We start from the raw sequence: 13,730 nt of genomic DNA, 5'->3' as shown, positions 1-13,730 counted from the left end.
AAGAAAGACAAAAGCTATGATATAAAACCTGGCTGGAGAGTCTTAAGATGTAACAAGAAAAGTGAGATTTAAGATCAGTGAAGATACGCTAAGAAACAAAAGCAGGGTAGTAATGCTGATGAGAAGATTTTGGACATGCTACTTTATAGTTGGCAAACACTACGTATGTATCTCAACAAGTCAGACAGCTTAAATATCTACAAGCACTAATTACCAATAAAAGCTTAATGCTGGAGGAAATGACGGGCCAGGTACAGAGTGGGAAGCATGTTACTCTTCTCCACTGACAGTGTTTAGTTCCAAATCACTGAGAACAAGCTAGTTTCAAACATGCAAGACCACAGTGAGGCCTATTGTATTATCAAGTGGGATGGGTGCTTACTAAGAAGACAGACAGACAAATAATTGGTGAATAAAGCAGTGAAACATTTGCGAGCTACGAAGGGAGAATGATGTATGAAGGAGAGCTAATAAGGAACTGCTGGAGGTTTATGAAGAACAAAGTGTAGTAAACGTAGGGAAATTCCATGACCTCAGTGGGCAAAGCCATGTGGTTACAGTGATGGAAGACAGAGCAGGCAGGCCTCTCTGAGGACAGCAGCCTCTTGGTGTCCAGCCTCAGCTGAACAAGGAGAAGATGGAGGAATAAAATTGAGCAAGAGCTTCTAAGATCTCTGGACTACCACCAAGGAGAAAGAGACCACTGGCAAAAAAGCAAGGGAAGGGGGTTAATCGTGAGAGCAGCTGAGGGTCTGTGACACTTCAGAGCTAGGGACTGGGAACACATGGAAGAGGGAACAATGACAAATGTACAGCAAAGCTGTCGCTAATCCTCCCTCCTCTAAATGTTTTTGGTTATTTCAATTACAAAAGCTAATTACAGTCCCCAGGACATGAAACATCCAAGAGCAGAGGAAGAAATAAGTTGAAATAACTAGAAATTCAGTCAATAACACTAACAGATAATAGATTTTAAGAACAGAAGAGACTGACGAATCACCTCTTTTCTATAAAAAAACCTTATAATGGTACCATATAACCTCAGAACTAAACACGGTATCTTGCATTTGGCTACTGCATCTCTTCCAGAAAGACAGTCATTTTTCACCTAAGGAGACCAAGAGCTGAAGAATCTACAACTGCCCTTGGTATATGGAACGAATAAAGACAAACCTAAACAAGACTACTGAGCTGCAAAACAAACCCAAAGGAAAATGAAATTCAAATGCTCTACTTTCCATAACAATAAAAAGAAAATACGTCTCTATAAAACAATATAAGCACTTTACATATTTATTGTCAAATATGTCAGCTTTCTCATTGACTTATATGAACGCTTACAATGTGTTCAGCGTAGCAGGTTGAGTAGTTTGTTTAAAGTGGCATGCCCAGCTTTTTTTTATTTATTTTTATTTATTTATTTATTTAACAGACTGGATGGAGGCAAATAGATGGTGTATATATGGCCTTTTTTGTCTTTTCCGTTTTACTTCTCTTTGCTAAAGTACACTGGTCAGCTTCACTGTTGTTACTAGTGGGTTTTCCTTTCTAGCTCTCACATACTACTGCTTTTTGAGAAGGTTTTCAAAACCTGGCGGTGATTCTGAAAGCTGCGAAAGAAAAAGCTTAATGAAGATATCAAATGATTTCCAGAAAGTACAAAGAACCATCCTCAGGGTATCAAGCTTTCTAAAGATGTCAGAGGTACCCCAAACCACTATAGTCTCTCCACGAAAAAACTCCGCCAGTTCATTTGACAGACTCCCAAAGGTGGGTTGTGTGCTTCAGAGAATACCTAAGAACAGGACAAGAATCCTGACCTCACTGAAGTCAGTAACAAAACTGTGAGTCCAGTGTAAACAGGATTTTCCTCAGGTCCTCAGCTTTGAGCCTGTGAACAGCTGAGCACACATGAAGCAGCTCTGCTGAAGCCATGCTCCTGAAGCAAGCAAGAAAGAAAAGCGCGAGCAGGGCACTGAAGTGAGGAAGAGCAAGGGAATTTGTGATTATTTGAGTAGCTGTGCCCATCCCAGCGCTTCTATTAAAATTTATGCAACCTTGTATTACACTCAGTTGGCACGCAAGTTTTAGTGGGAATGTGGAAGAGACTGGAAGTTGGAGAGATTGCTAGCTGGTGAAAAGAAACTGGAAGGGTGCTGTGGGTAGGGTGGGGCATGCGAGCTGGTAGTGATGAACATGCCCAACAGCACAGTTCTGCACTGTTTGCGCTGTGGAGGCTATTCACTCCCTAGCAACGAGAAGGCAAGAGAGAAAGTCTTCCACTGCCCTCTACCATGGTTCCCTTTGGTTTCATAAAGCCGGCAGCCTGACTCCCCATTGCCTGACATAGGCACGACTGACAAAAAAATTAGCACTGCTGTGAGATCCCTTTCCTTCATAAACACCAAATCAGCTTGACAGTGTCCCTTTAAGGGACATCTTAACCTACAGTATGTTCATTTTAATGCACTAAGCCATTTTTGATTTTGGTCCCAAGGACAGTCCCAGCAAGACTAAAGCCAGGCACCGTTTCTCTAATGAATTGTTTTAAGCAGCAGGTATTTCTATTTATTCTGGCTCCAAATTAAAACCCGCCCTGGAATATACAGAAACCTTCAACACGAACCACTATGGAAAAATGTTTTTAATGTGAGAATTCCTTTTCTTTTCCACTCACATCACACCAACTAGTCTTTCCCCTTTCCTTTGGGATTAATTCTCTGTTGTGACAGTATTAGGGGACTGGAATCAATATTACATAGGAAGGAAAATTTAAATGAACAATGCATAGTAGAGGCAACACTGATGGGAAGTGTACCTTGCTGAGGACAGGAGGCAACCCAACTGCGCAAGCAAGGAAAAGATAAAAATGCACAGTCCAATTATTCAGGGTGTTTTACACAGAATATGAAAGGATCAAATCTGCTTGGACACATACAGAAAGCATCCCATTTGCAAAATCCGGGCACGTTCCCAAACTCTTTACTAGTATAAATTCATAAGAAGAAACCAGGGTGTAGCTATCAAGGGAGGGAAACTGGACAATAGCACCGTGATCTGCATCTCTCTCTGACAGTACTTTTCACCCATAGCTCTATGCACTTCTGAAAGGAGGAAATGACTAAGATAGAAACACAGTGGCACAGCAGAAGGATGTCACCTGCACAGGTGCAGTGCAGTAGTAAAACCACAATCACAGCCCTGATTTCCCCAGTAATATATCAGCAGTTGGAAGACGCAAGAAAAAGGACACAAATTCTAGAAGGATTTGTGATCTTCACGACCCTCTCAAGAAGACATCTTCGAGTCTGTCAATTAAAGCCAGCCAGGAGGTGGGAATGTTTTTCACAAAACATTGATTCATCTGTGGAAACAGACGGGAAAACTATGTTTCTCAATCACCTCTGCTTCTTATACTCAGTTTTCTCTAAGCAGCTATTCCTTCAACTAAACCTGCCCATCTGCAGTATATACACTATATCCTGCTTTCTTTTCCCCAACATCAAGCCACAAAAAAGCACATGTGACTGCAGCAGAGGTAAAGACATTTTTAACCAAGGCAATTTAAGGATATTTAAGACACATTCTCATTTTCCATTTCCCAATTCCACACTGCCCCCACTTTTATTATTAGCTGAATACAGGGAAGCTTCAGCTTGGATCTGGGGTAACATGTACACTGAGGAATCAAGGCCAAGCTTTGCCTTGAAATATGCAGGATCATTCCTAACTAACCGTAAAGCTGCTTATTTGGCACTAGCAGTGGAAATATTGAACGAAAGGGGCATTCTCAATCTGCTTATGTCACAGGAAGGTTGGATTCTGACAACGAGCAAGGATCCAAGCTGCAGCCTGATATTAATAGCTAGACATTAAACTCTCAATTTGGCTGGCTTAGAGGCAGCTCAATTGGAACAAAGATTTCTTTGCAGGAAACTGTAGACCTGGTTAAAGTCACATCACGAGAGATGAGTCTGAGAGCGGCAGCAGACTGCAAACCTTCTGACTGGTGTGTGCGTCAAGGCTGTGTTGCATAAAGCAAACCTCCTGTGCTCAAACTGCAGAGGGTATTGGAGGGCCTAGAAACTGAGGCTGCTGAAACACGATTGTTGCAAATGTGTTGCATGCAGGCATACTGTTTTCTTTTTCTTCCCCTCCTTTTTGAATTCATTTGTTCTTAGGGCTAACTTACACAACCAAGTGGGGCAATGAGTATCAACAAACTATTTCTTAAACAGATGTGGTTCTGTTCCTCGACGCAGCCAGCAGGATATCACCCCCAAAAGACGTATCTACCTATTTTCACCAGTTTTGAGCTTGTTTCATCCATTATGTAACCTTCCACACTACACTGGCAGCTAGGCCAAGAAAACTTGAACGAAGTCCCCAGAGCAACTCGTTTCAGCGAGGGGCCCCTGCCAGAATACAAATACAAACCTCCTGCTGCTGTTTTCTCTCCGTGTCTGCATGGCAGGCAAAGATTCCAGATAGGTTTTTCAATATGGATCTTTTTGAGCACAAATGAACACCTCTTATAAGCCATTTAACCTTCATAATCCCACTTCCAAGCAACAGCTGGGGCTCAGTACTTCCACTGGGGAAAATTCTGCTTGCCTATTTCTCACAAGAAAATCAAGGTACTGTCACTGAAAAAAAACCCTGATCTACAGTGCTCCGAGTACACTTATTTTAGTAAGTATAATCTAATGGATTCTTTGTATTCTTTTAAATGTGACTAAGCAACATTAGATTCTGGACTTACATTGCAACACTCAAGGACATCACACTCCTTTATATGAGAACTACTTAAGCCATACAATCTCCTGTAGCTTTGCACTCAAAATCCCCATTTCATAGAGGTAGACAGAAGCATTCAGAATTTAAGTGACTTGCCAAATGTCACACAATGAGTCAATGCCAGAGCCGGGAATAGAAATCAGGAATCTAGAGTCCAGATTCTCCATCTTATATAGAGCAGCAGCCTCAGTCTCCTAGTTCAGTAGAGTCCCTGCTCACCAGGAAGATGTTTCTTCCTTTACAGGACGGCAGTGTACCACACAGCGCTGGCCAACATCATTCCACATATGCATGTGGTGAGATCATGCTTTTCCTATTTAAAAGGGAACTGTAAGGCAGGAAATGAAAGTGAGGTGCTGTTCTAGAGAGAACTCCGAAAAGTGCTGTAACCTCAACATCACCTTCAAGACCAAATGCAGTGCTGTTCTTTGGACTAGCTTCTTGCTTTCACAGGTAGCCCTCCTGATTTGCAGGGAACTATCTGTGGGAGCCGGAGTGAGGAATGGGAACCTAGAAACAATAGAAACAGCTGAAGCACCAACACAGTTCTTCAAAAGCCAGTGGGTATCAGTCTACTTCGACCACTGCATTCATAATAAGCCCAGGTAAAAGATGGCTACATTTCTACTTCTACAATCCATAAATATATATAGGGCGCAGAGTAGCAGCCATGAAAAACTGACTATTTCTGTGTGCCTGACACCTATTCTTCCTATTCTGACTAAGGAGGAAAACTGGAGAGTCTTTAGCACAGTTTCAATTCAGTATTACCAGCGCTAACCACCTTCTCAAATGGGTGGCATGTCACAAGAATACACTCCTTTATTTATTATTCCTCTGCTGTGACACATACAGAAATGATACAACAAGGCCAAATTCACTTCTGGTCTAACATCCCTGAGATGACTGGAATACCTAATGGGTAACTTTTGCCAGTAAAGAAAAAAATCGTATAGTTGTATCACTAATACCTTTGGTGATACAGAGAAAGGGCGACAAAGTCAATACAGAGAGATAGGTAAAAAATTTTCCATCTTTATGCTATATCCATCCATAGAAAGCAGAGACTATGATCTTCACATAAATCATAAATACTTGGCAGATTCAGGGCAATGGACACATTGTCCTTAATTCTCTGATATTATCTTATGCATTTAGGACACATGTAAGGACTCAAACATGAAATATGATCTGCTTTACAAGTGACAATCCCTCAAAACCCATCATTCTCCAATTTCCTACCAGACCATTGCATTACTCCTTAGCAAGCTGATGACCAGAGGAATTGGTTATCTTTTTCAGGCACTAAGCAGCAGCACTATTTCTCAAGGTAGCAACAGACGAGGTATCTGAGTGTGGTATACCTGGGTGGACTTCATTCAAACTGCAGGCCCTATAACAGCTTTATGGCTTTGAAGAAAACTTCTAAAAGATGCTGCCAGTATAAAAAACACAGTGATAAGGGTTAAATTTGTAGATGATCTGAGACAACAGCAGTAACTCACCCATTAGGGTATACAAAATACTACTTGAAAATTGATGCTATCAAAATATTTACTTATATCAACAGTATTTCAGAAAAGTAAGATGGTATTATTGGATGGAGGATTTCATCCTTAAGTGTCAGATAAGCGCCAGATAAGGACACTGTTTCTGGGCTCAGACCAGAGAAACAGTTAGCCCGGCATAAAAGATACATAAATGAAGATACTACAACTTTGTTGCCACATAGTGAAACTTCCCAAAGAGAAGGAAGGAAAAGTAGGATTGAAGAGAGGAAAAGAGGCCAGACTGGTTTTGTCCCAGGAACGTTCACCTTCTAAATGTCTTGGAAGCACTACACTAGAGAGAGTAACATTTGAGTTTTTAACCGTTACTGCTCTGATCTTCCACTTCCTCCACTGGATTCACAGTGTGCAGCAAGTTGCAACACAAGAAAGTACTTGGGTATTGTGAGAACAGAAACGAAGCGATACTACTATTTCCTTAGTCATGCTGTCTATGGTAATATCATTCCCTGAACAGAGATCTTCAACAATACTGTATTTAAAAAGGGAAAGAGCTTTGACCTTAGTCAGTATTTGTTAAGTGACAGTACGTGTCTTCCATCAGCTTCTCTCTCTTTTTTCGTTATTTCTTTATTGTACCTTACCACAGTCATCTCCGGATAGTATACATAGTATAAACACTTCTTCGGTAGAAGCATGTTTTACACTGGACACAGAATAGATGTATTGTGAGGAATGCCCTCTGGAAATCTTGGACATATGCTAGGCCTTGTTAATGTTTGAGAAGAAAATGCACATATTTTTCAGCTCTGTGCTTCCTCCATTCATCTCTCATGGATTACTCTCTATATCACTGAGAAGAAAGGATCTGTGTTCCGAGATGAAACTTCTACACGCAGGCTGAGAGATGCTGCTGGAATGCTTGCCATCACTTTCCCTCGAACTCCACCTCACCCCCTATTATTTGTTAGCGCAGCAGCCCCTGATCTCCAAGTGAAGCTGGAGTTTCAGATCAGCTGAAATTCAGGATTCACTTTGAGGTTACAGAGGATGTAGGAAAAGAGGCAGCTTGGCTTTAAGGCAAGTCTGTAAATAATCATACAATAATTGTGGAGAGGATGCTGAGCCTCCAAATAGTGCTGCTACTGTGGTGATTAAAAAAATGCCAGAAGCGATATAGCGGAGGTTATGGCTACCTAGGTTAAATAAATAAATAAATAGAATAGTTACTATGTAGGATGTAAGGGCACCATGTATCCAGGACCTGGATATGATTAAAGGCAGTTAGGAAGTAGGAGGCAGAAATAAAGATTTCTTTAACTTGGCTTTCCTACAATGAGGTATTCTTCTCTGGTGTCTGAGAACCTGTTTGATCTGGGAGTGTTCCGCAGGTTCTTACAATACCTTCCTTAGTTATCAGATTCTTGTCTTGGGGGAGAGATCACTAAAAGGAGCATTATACAGACATCCAAAAGACAGTTTCTTAATCTCCAATTATCTAATTCTACATCTGCTCCAAAAAAAGTAGAAATATTTTAAGATTACTACCTGACCTCAGAGATTTCCAGTGCTTAAAAGGAGTTAACATTTAATCGCTTGTTTATAGTTCATTCCCTGCTCAACCAATCCGTATTTCCATGATAGAGGCATTCAGAATAGCAAAAGCAGCATTAGAACAAACCAAGGAATGAATGATTGCCCAGAAAGCTCTTCTCAGCACAGAGTTGGCTATCAAAATACTCTCCTCTTACTTCTTCGACTTACCCACAGTGTCACAAGGCTCGTCTTTGTGTACGCAGAAATCTGTCCTAGAAAGAAAAACAGAACAGAAGTGAAGTGTATCCTGTGCCCCCAGACTTCAGGCTAGGAAAAAGCAGTGATGTATGACTCGTACATTATGGGTGTCAACGTTTTTAACTGCTCTGCAATTTACACGATGACAACACAGATAGTGTTGACTGCTACTCAAGATTATGCTGATGAGCTCCACATACTACTGTCCAATTCAACAGACTTAAGATTTAACATGCAAAAGAGTACTGCCATATCACATAAAACACTGTCTCATTTCTATGATGTCAGACTTCATCAGTAACTGGATTAAAGCTGAACCACTGATTTTCACAAGAGAACTGTAATAAAGTGAAGCAGACACAGTGATGCAATAACACCATCAAAAACAGGAGGAGGGGACAGGTGGGGACACTGCCTGATGACGCTGAACTCAGCCCTGCAAAATAAGTAGATCATGCATACCCACAAATTCTCAGTCCTTTTTTTTTTCTTGTTCTACTGAAATAGAAAAGTAGGGAAAAGAAAGAAGCAGTAATAAATATATGGAAAAACAGACATAGGGAAAAACAAAGCAGATGTCAGGATTTGACCAGTAAGAGCTAGGTGAACTGGATTCAGCTAAACATACTACAGCCAGATTTACCATTTTATGATTTGAATCCAGACAGATTTAAGAGACTTCATTTGGACTCTGTTACCCCTCCACGTTTCATCCAGTCTCCCCAGATCCTATCAAGGCAGGAACAGATATTACATATGGCACTGGCACCTACACCTCAGCCAGGACACTATGGAGCTGCATGTAACATAAAAACAGAATAAAAAGACAGCCTAAAGCTCGCAGTCTAAGTAACACGACGTAATGTGAGAAGATTTTGTAAATGAGTTTCCTCATGAGAGAATAACAAGTGTGGGAAGAAAAGTATTTTATAACTAAAATAATGGTTTGGGTACATTTCAATAAGCACTTAGACAGTCATCGCCAAACTTTTAGGAGCTGTCTTTACCAGACCTGCTTAGCAGTACCACCCACTCTGAAGAGGAGCTGGAGAAAAGCGTCACATGCTAGAACAATTCATAAGTTCCTCAACACAAGGGAAATCTCTATGATTATGCCTTCCTCACCCTGAGGAGAGGCTAGCGAGTGAATCATATTAATACATTTGGAGTATGCAGTTTGCAATGTCTAAGTCATAGGTGGGATTTTGAATTGAAGAGTTTGGCAGGGGGAATAATGGAGAATAACCGAAAATATCTTTTTCCTGAAGAAAAATACAAAAGTAGGGTTTACGGGAAAAGGGCTTTAAGGCCCAGTTCTCAGGCAGATGAGCTCAGCCCCTTCACACAACCAACCTCTTCTGAAAACCACAAATCAAGCTGGCAAGGGCTTGGAAGGGAGGGGAACAAGAGCTGCTACCAGCTCTTGTTAAGCAGACACTGAAAACTAACTGTGTTTCAATGCAGAAAAGCTATGAGAGCAATTATCAAAGTGTTGAAAAATCATATAGGAACAAAACAAAATCGGAAGCTGTGACCACACACTGGCCCCAGCTTTCATTTTTCACAGCAGCCTTACTGTGTCTTGACACCTTGGCATTCCAGCCGTTCCAGAGACGACTAATGACAGTCTCCTGATGGAGCTGGCACAGGCATGCTTGCCTGAGTTCCCAGAGCCAACTTGATGGTGGTTTATTTAAGGACTTCTTATGTTATATAAACTGGTAAATCAAACAGATGCTTTTCTTGTGACAACAGATACCTGAACTATTAGCAGATGGCAGGAGGCCAGTGCTAGAAAAGCATCTCTCCTCAGGGGCTCGCCAGCTCAGCAAATAAAGCAAATTTTGCTCCTTGCACTCTATGTTCTATACTGAAAGGTGTCTGGCAGTTTCAGGCAGCTTCCTGGAGAAATCACCACCATGCCGTAAAACTGGGGTCTTGTACATAAGCCAGCACAACTCGCAGACTCTACTAGAGAGGTGACACAATCCTTCTCAGTAAAGAGAATACCCTGGTACTGTTTGGTCAGGGAAGGACTTGAAACAGGACAGCAAGAAGAACTCAACATAGCTGTCCAATTTACTGCAGGTGGGCCTGCAACTATACAGCCTCCCTAGCCCATCCTTTAAATTGTCCAAAAAACAAATCCAAGAGATGCTGCCCTTCTATTCAAAGATCTTGTACCAAAATGCTGGACTTTAAAATATCCTGACCTTTTATAAAAATTTTACCCCAAAATTCTGTGGCCAAACAAAAAGCACATTCAAACCTTTACTCGGTGACTTCAGGCTCGCAACTTACAGTAGATTTCAAACTGATGGCTCTTCTATTGGAAATCACGAAATAAGCGTGGTGGGGTCTCAGTCTTTTTCCAAAGGCAAGCAGCCATCCCATCAAAAAACCTAATACGGAAACTCCTACTCCTTTCCTGGAAATCTCTGGAGGGACCAAAGACTATAAAGGCATCAAGAGAGATCTTCCATCTCACCTGTGGATGAGTCATGTCAGTGAGGTAAGACAGCCCTGTCACGGTACTGCAACTATTCTCCTTTAAAAAGACTGTAGCCACAGGGCTCTCTCTGGAGCATTTTTCTGCTTCACTACATCTGCACTTTTAAAGTAACAGAGTTGACACAAACGATACTATAATGATACTCCAAGGAAATAAAAAAGATGTCTTAACATTTATGGCATGTGGAGAGGATTCTTATCACAAAGACTACAGTTTTGTTAGCAGGATCTTTTAAAGAGCTATCTTGGAATAAAACTCTTGTTGCAGGAGCTGCAATTCAAATCCAAGGCCAAATCTGACCTTATCATACTAAGTACTGGATAATGTACTGAAATCACAGGCTGTAGCAGTGAAGCAAATTTCCTCTTCACTTTTAGCTACTGGCTGAATCAAGCACTACATGTGTGTTCTGATCTTTTAGAGACCTGTGAAATCCTCAGTCATTATCACTTGCCTTATTATGGAAAGTGTTTCCATTAGCAGAATTAAACAATACTTCTAAAAAATGACAATAAGTTGGTTTTTTGTTCAATAAAAAGAGCCAGAAAAGAACTCAGAACTCCTCCTAAAGTCACTCTTCCATCTGGCTCACACAAACTGGAAAAAAATATCTAACTGTGCTCAGCTAAATTCTGCAATTCAAGTCCTTCCTGCAAGAAAGGAGGACAGTAGTTGAACTGTGCAACATGAATAAGAAGCATTCTGCTTAATGGCCACCTCTCAATATCCTTCAAATGACATTTTTTGACCAGTTTAGACCTCCAGGGTCATAAAGCTAAAGGGGAGAGAAACTGGTATAGCCAAAAACCTGCCAACAAAACTTTGCACATCCGCACGTACGTTCCGAAGCACTATGTGCCCAGCTCCCTGAATGCATATGTAATTGCTTATTTGCCTATATAAAGCAGAGAGCTGGAGAAAGGTGGAAGGGGGGTTAAATAGGCTGCAATTGGAATAACTACAGCAGTAAGGCAGGAAAAAACAAGTTTTTGCTTAATGACAGCCCTGAATTCTGTTCACTTCAGCGTTGTGCCATTCTTTACTCTGCCGTCACATCACCAATTGCCTACCAAGTGCCCCAAATGGCTACAACCAGGAGCTGGGGAGAACATCAGAAGGTCTAAAGATTTCCTGAGGAATGCAAGAGACAAAAGATCAATAGAGAGAATGTGTTTTAAATGAGACATGCTTCTAAGAGCACTAAGATACAGATTCTGCAGACAGAAGTTTTTCTGGTCAATTGCCCATTAAAATATAAAGGCCATCATCTGTAGATGCCAGAGATCTGAATTTCTGCAAGTGCACAAACAGAATTTGAAAAAGGGAAATCTGATGATTATAGACACCACAGCACTATAGCCAAGCCCTCATGGCTAACACAGACTTTTCCCACCGCCTCCTTTATTTACTGAATCAGGCAATGGTATATCTTGTTTCACAGACACAGTGTGCTTCTTACTTGCAAGTAGATACTATCAAAATCCTACAGGAGGGATATTTGCCACCTAGGAGGTCATTTACTTTTGCATACAAATGAGTATATAGGGAACATCAGTTAGAGGTGAAGTTCCCAAAGGCAAGTGTGCCTTGGTGTTTCAAATGAACACGGTCAGATTAGAAACAGAGGGATTTCTTTAGAGGTTGACCCCACAGAATCTGTTTCTAGTCCTAAAGCAGCTGCAGCTGGTGAAAATTCAGCTTCTGCTTTTTCTGGCTCAAATGCTTGTGCTGGACATGCTGTTGCTCCCCTATCCTCTACCACTGGTCCATCTGTACAGTTTGGGGAGGGTCCAGGGAAACACACACACACACTTACTTCCAAAGCCAAAGAATCAGGCCTTGTTGGGCCAGCAGTCTTCCAAGCAACCTGGTGTCCTTTATGTGGCAGGAGCAGGGATATGTTAGGATGACTAGACAGAGCATGAAGGAAGGAAGAAGACAAGTATGCACTGCCTATCATACGGGATAAATGCGGCTCTTCTATACAGCAGTTGTGGTCCCTTGCCTACCCTTTCTCACAGAATCTGAGCCTAGTTTCTAACCTTACTGAAACCGTGCTTCTCCAGCTATTCTGACTGCAAAACCCTCCAAATCCACTGGATCCAGAGACCACCCCTACAATTCTTTCTCAAGTGCCTGAGTCCAACTCATTTAGCCTGACATTCTGTGTTCAGTTTTACAAGCTGCAGAGAGAATGCACAGATCAAATGCTCTGCTCATTCCCTCCACCCTGTGCTTAGAGCACATCAGAAGAGATTCTGTATGCCTCGCTTGTCATGCAGGACAACTGGATGCCCAGATGAGTTTAACAAAAATGTTAGTTATTTATTTAGGCCATGATCCAATAAAACACATGCTTAACTATAACCAGGATGTGCAGCCCACTGACTTCAAAGGAACTATTCATCCTGTCTAAAATGTTAAGTATCTACTTAAGTGCTTGGTTGGACTGCACTGAATACAGAGGAGAGGGAAGGATTTGGGAGAACTGCACACATTTGTTAAGGTGCATTCTTCTGAACTTCACTGGCCCCATGCCAAGCTCACTAGCTATGCAGTCCGCTTTTACTGAACACTCACCAAAATCCCATGAATAGTTTGCAATGTGACTATTAACACAAGAGACAACTACAATCTGAATGGCAGATAATGCAAAAACATGCATTTCTACTTACATTGTTGGCAGGGAAAAAAGGATGAGAGAGGTGAATAATATTGAATTGCAGCACAGATAATTCCTGTCTCAAACTGGGAAAGTAGTGTCTTTTCTAGCACATGCAGCGTCCATCTTATTCACACTCTATTTTTGCGCTCACTTCAATTATTTAGTGATCAGCAATGAATTCTTAATTTACATCCTAAAGTATGCAATGAATTTAAAAGACCAGGGATTTGCTACTCAAGATTTTGGGTGACTGTGAGGACAGAGAACTTGCATTGTATTCTGAGGCTGAGCTCAGGTACTGAAGCTAGAGGAAAAAAAGATTACAGGTTAATATGGGCAACATCCTGTTGGTTTATTGTATCTGGACTGTGCCCCGGTACACTATATTTGATAAATCAACAGGCCAGGCTGCAGACTCCAAAGAATTTTGCTGAAATATTCACATGTGGATTAT

General features: G+C 41.3%; 1 protein-coding gene across 3 annotated transcripts in view; it reads right to left on the bottom strand.

Moving 5' to 3' along the window:
* ADAMTS17 (ADAM metallopeptidase with thrombospondin type 1 motif 17) overlaps window positions 1-13,730 on the bottom strand; it is a 201,787-nt gene that overhangs the window by 148,659 nt on the left and 39,398 nt on the right. For all 3 annotated transcript variants that reach the window (XM_064517899.1, XM_064517900.1, XM_064517901.1), the window contains exon 7: window positions 8,070-8,113. In XM_064517899.1, coding sequence (XP_064373969.1) covers window positions 8,070-8,113 — 44 coding nt within the window. The remainder of the gene's footprint in view (window positions 1-8,069; window positions 8,114-13,730) is intronic.

The sequence above is a fragment of the Dromaius novaehollandiae genome, chromosome 10, assembly GCF_036370855.1.
Source record: "Dromaius novaehollandiae isolate bDroNov1 chromosome 10, bDroNov1.hap1, whole genome shotgun sequence".
Taxonomy (NCBI): Eukaryota; Metazoa; Chordata; class Aves; order Casuariiformes; family Dromaiidae; genus Dromaius; species Dromaius novaehollandiae.
This window is presented reverse-complemented; position numbering and strand designations above follow the sequence as displayed.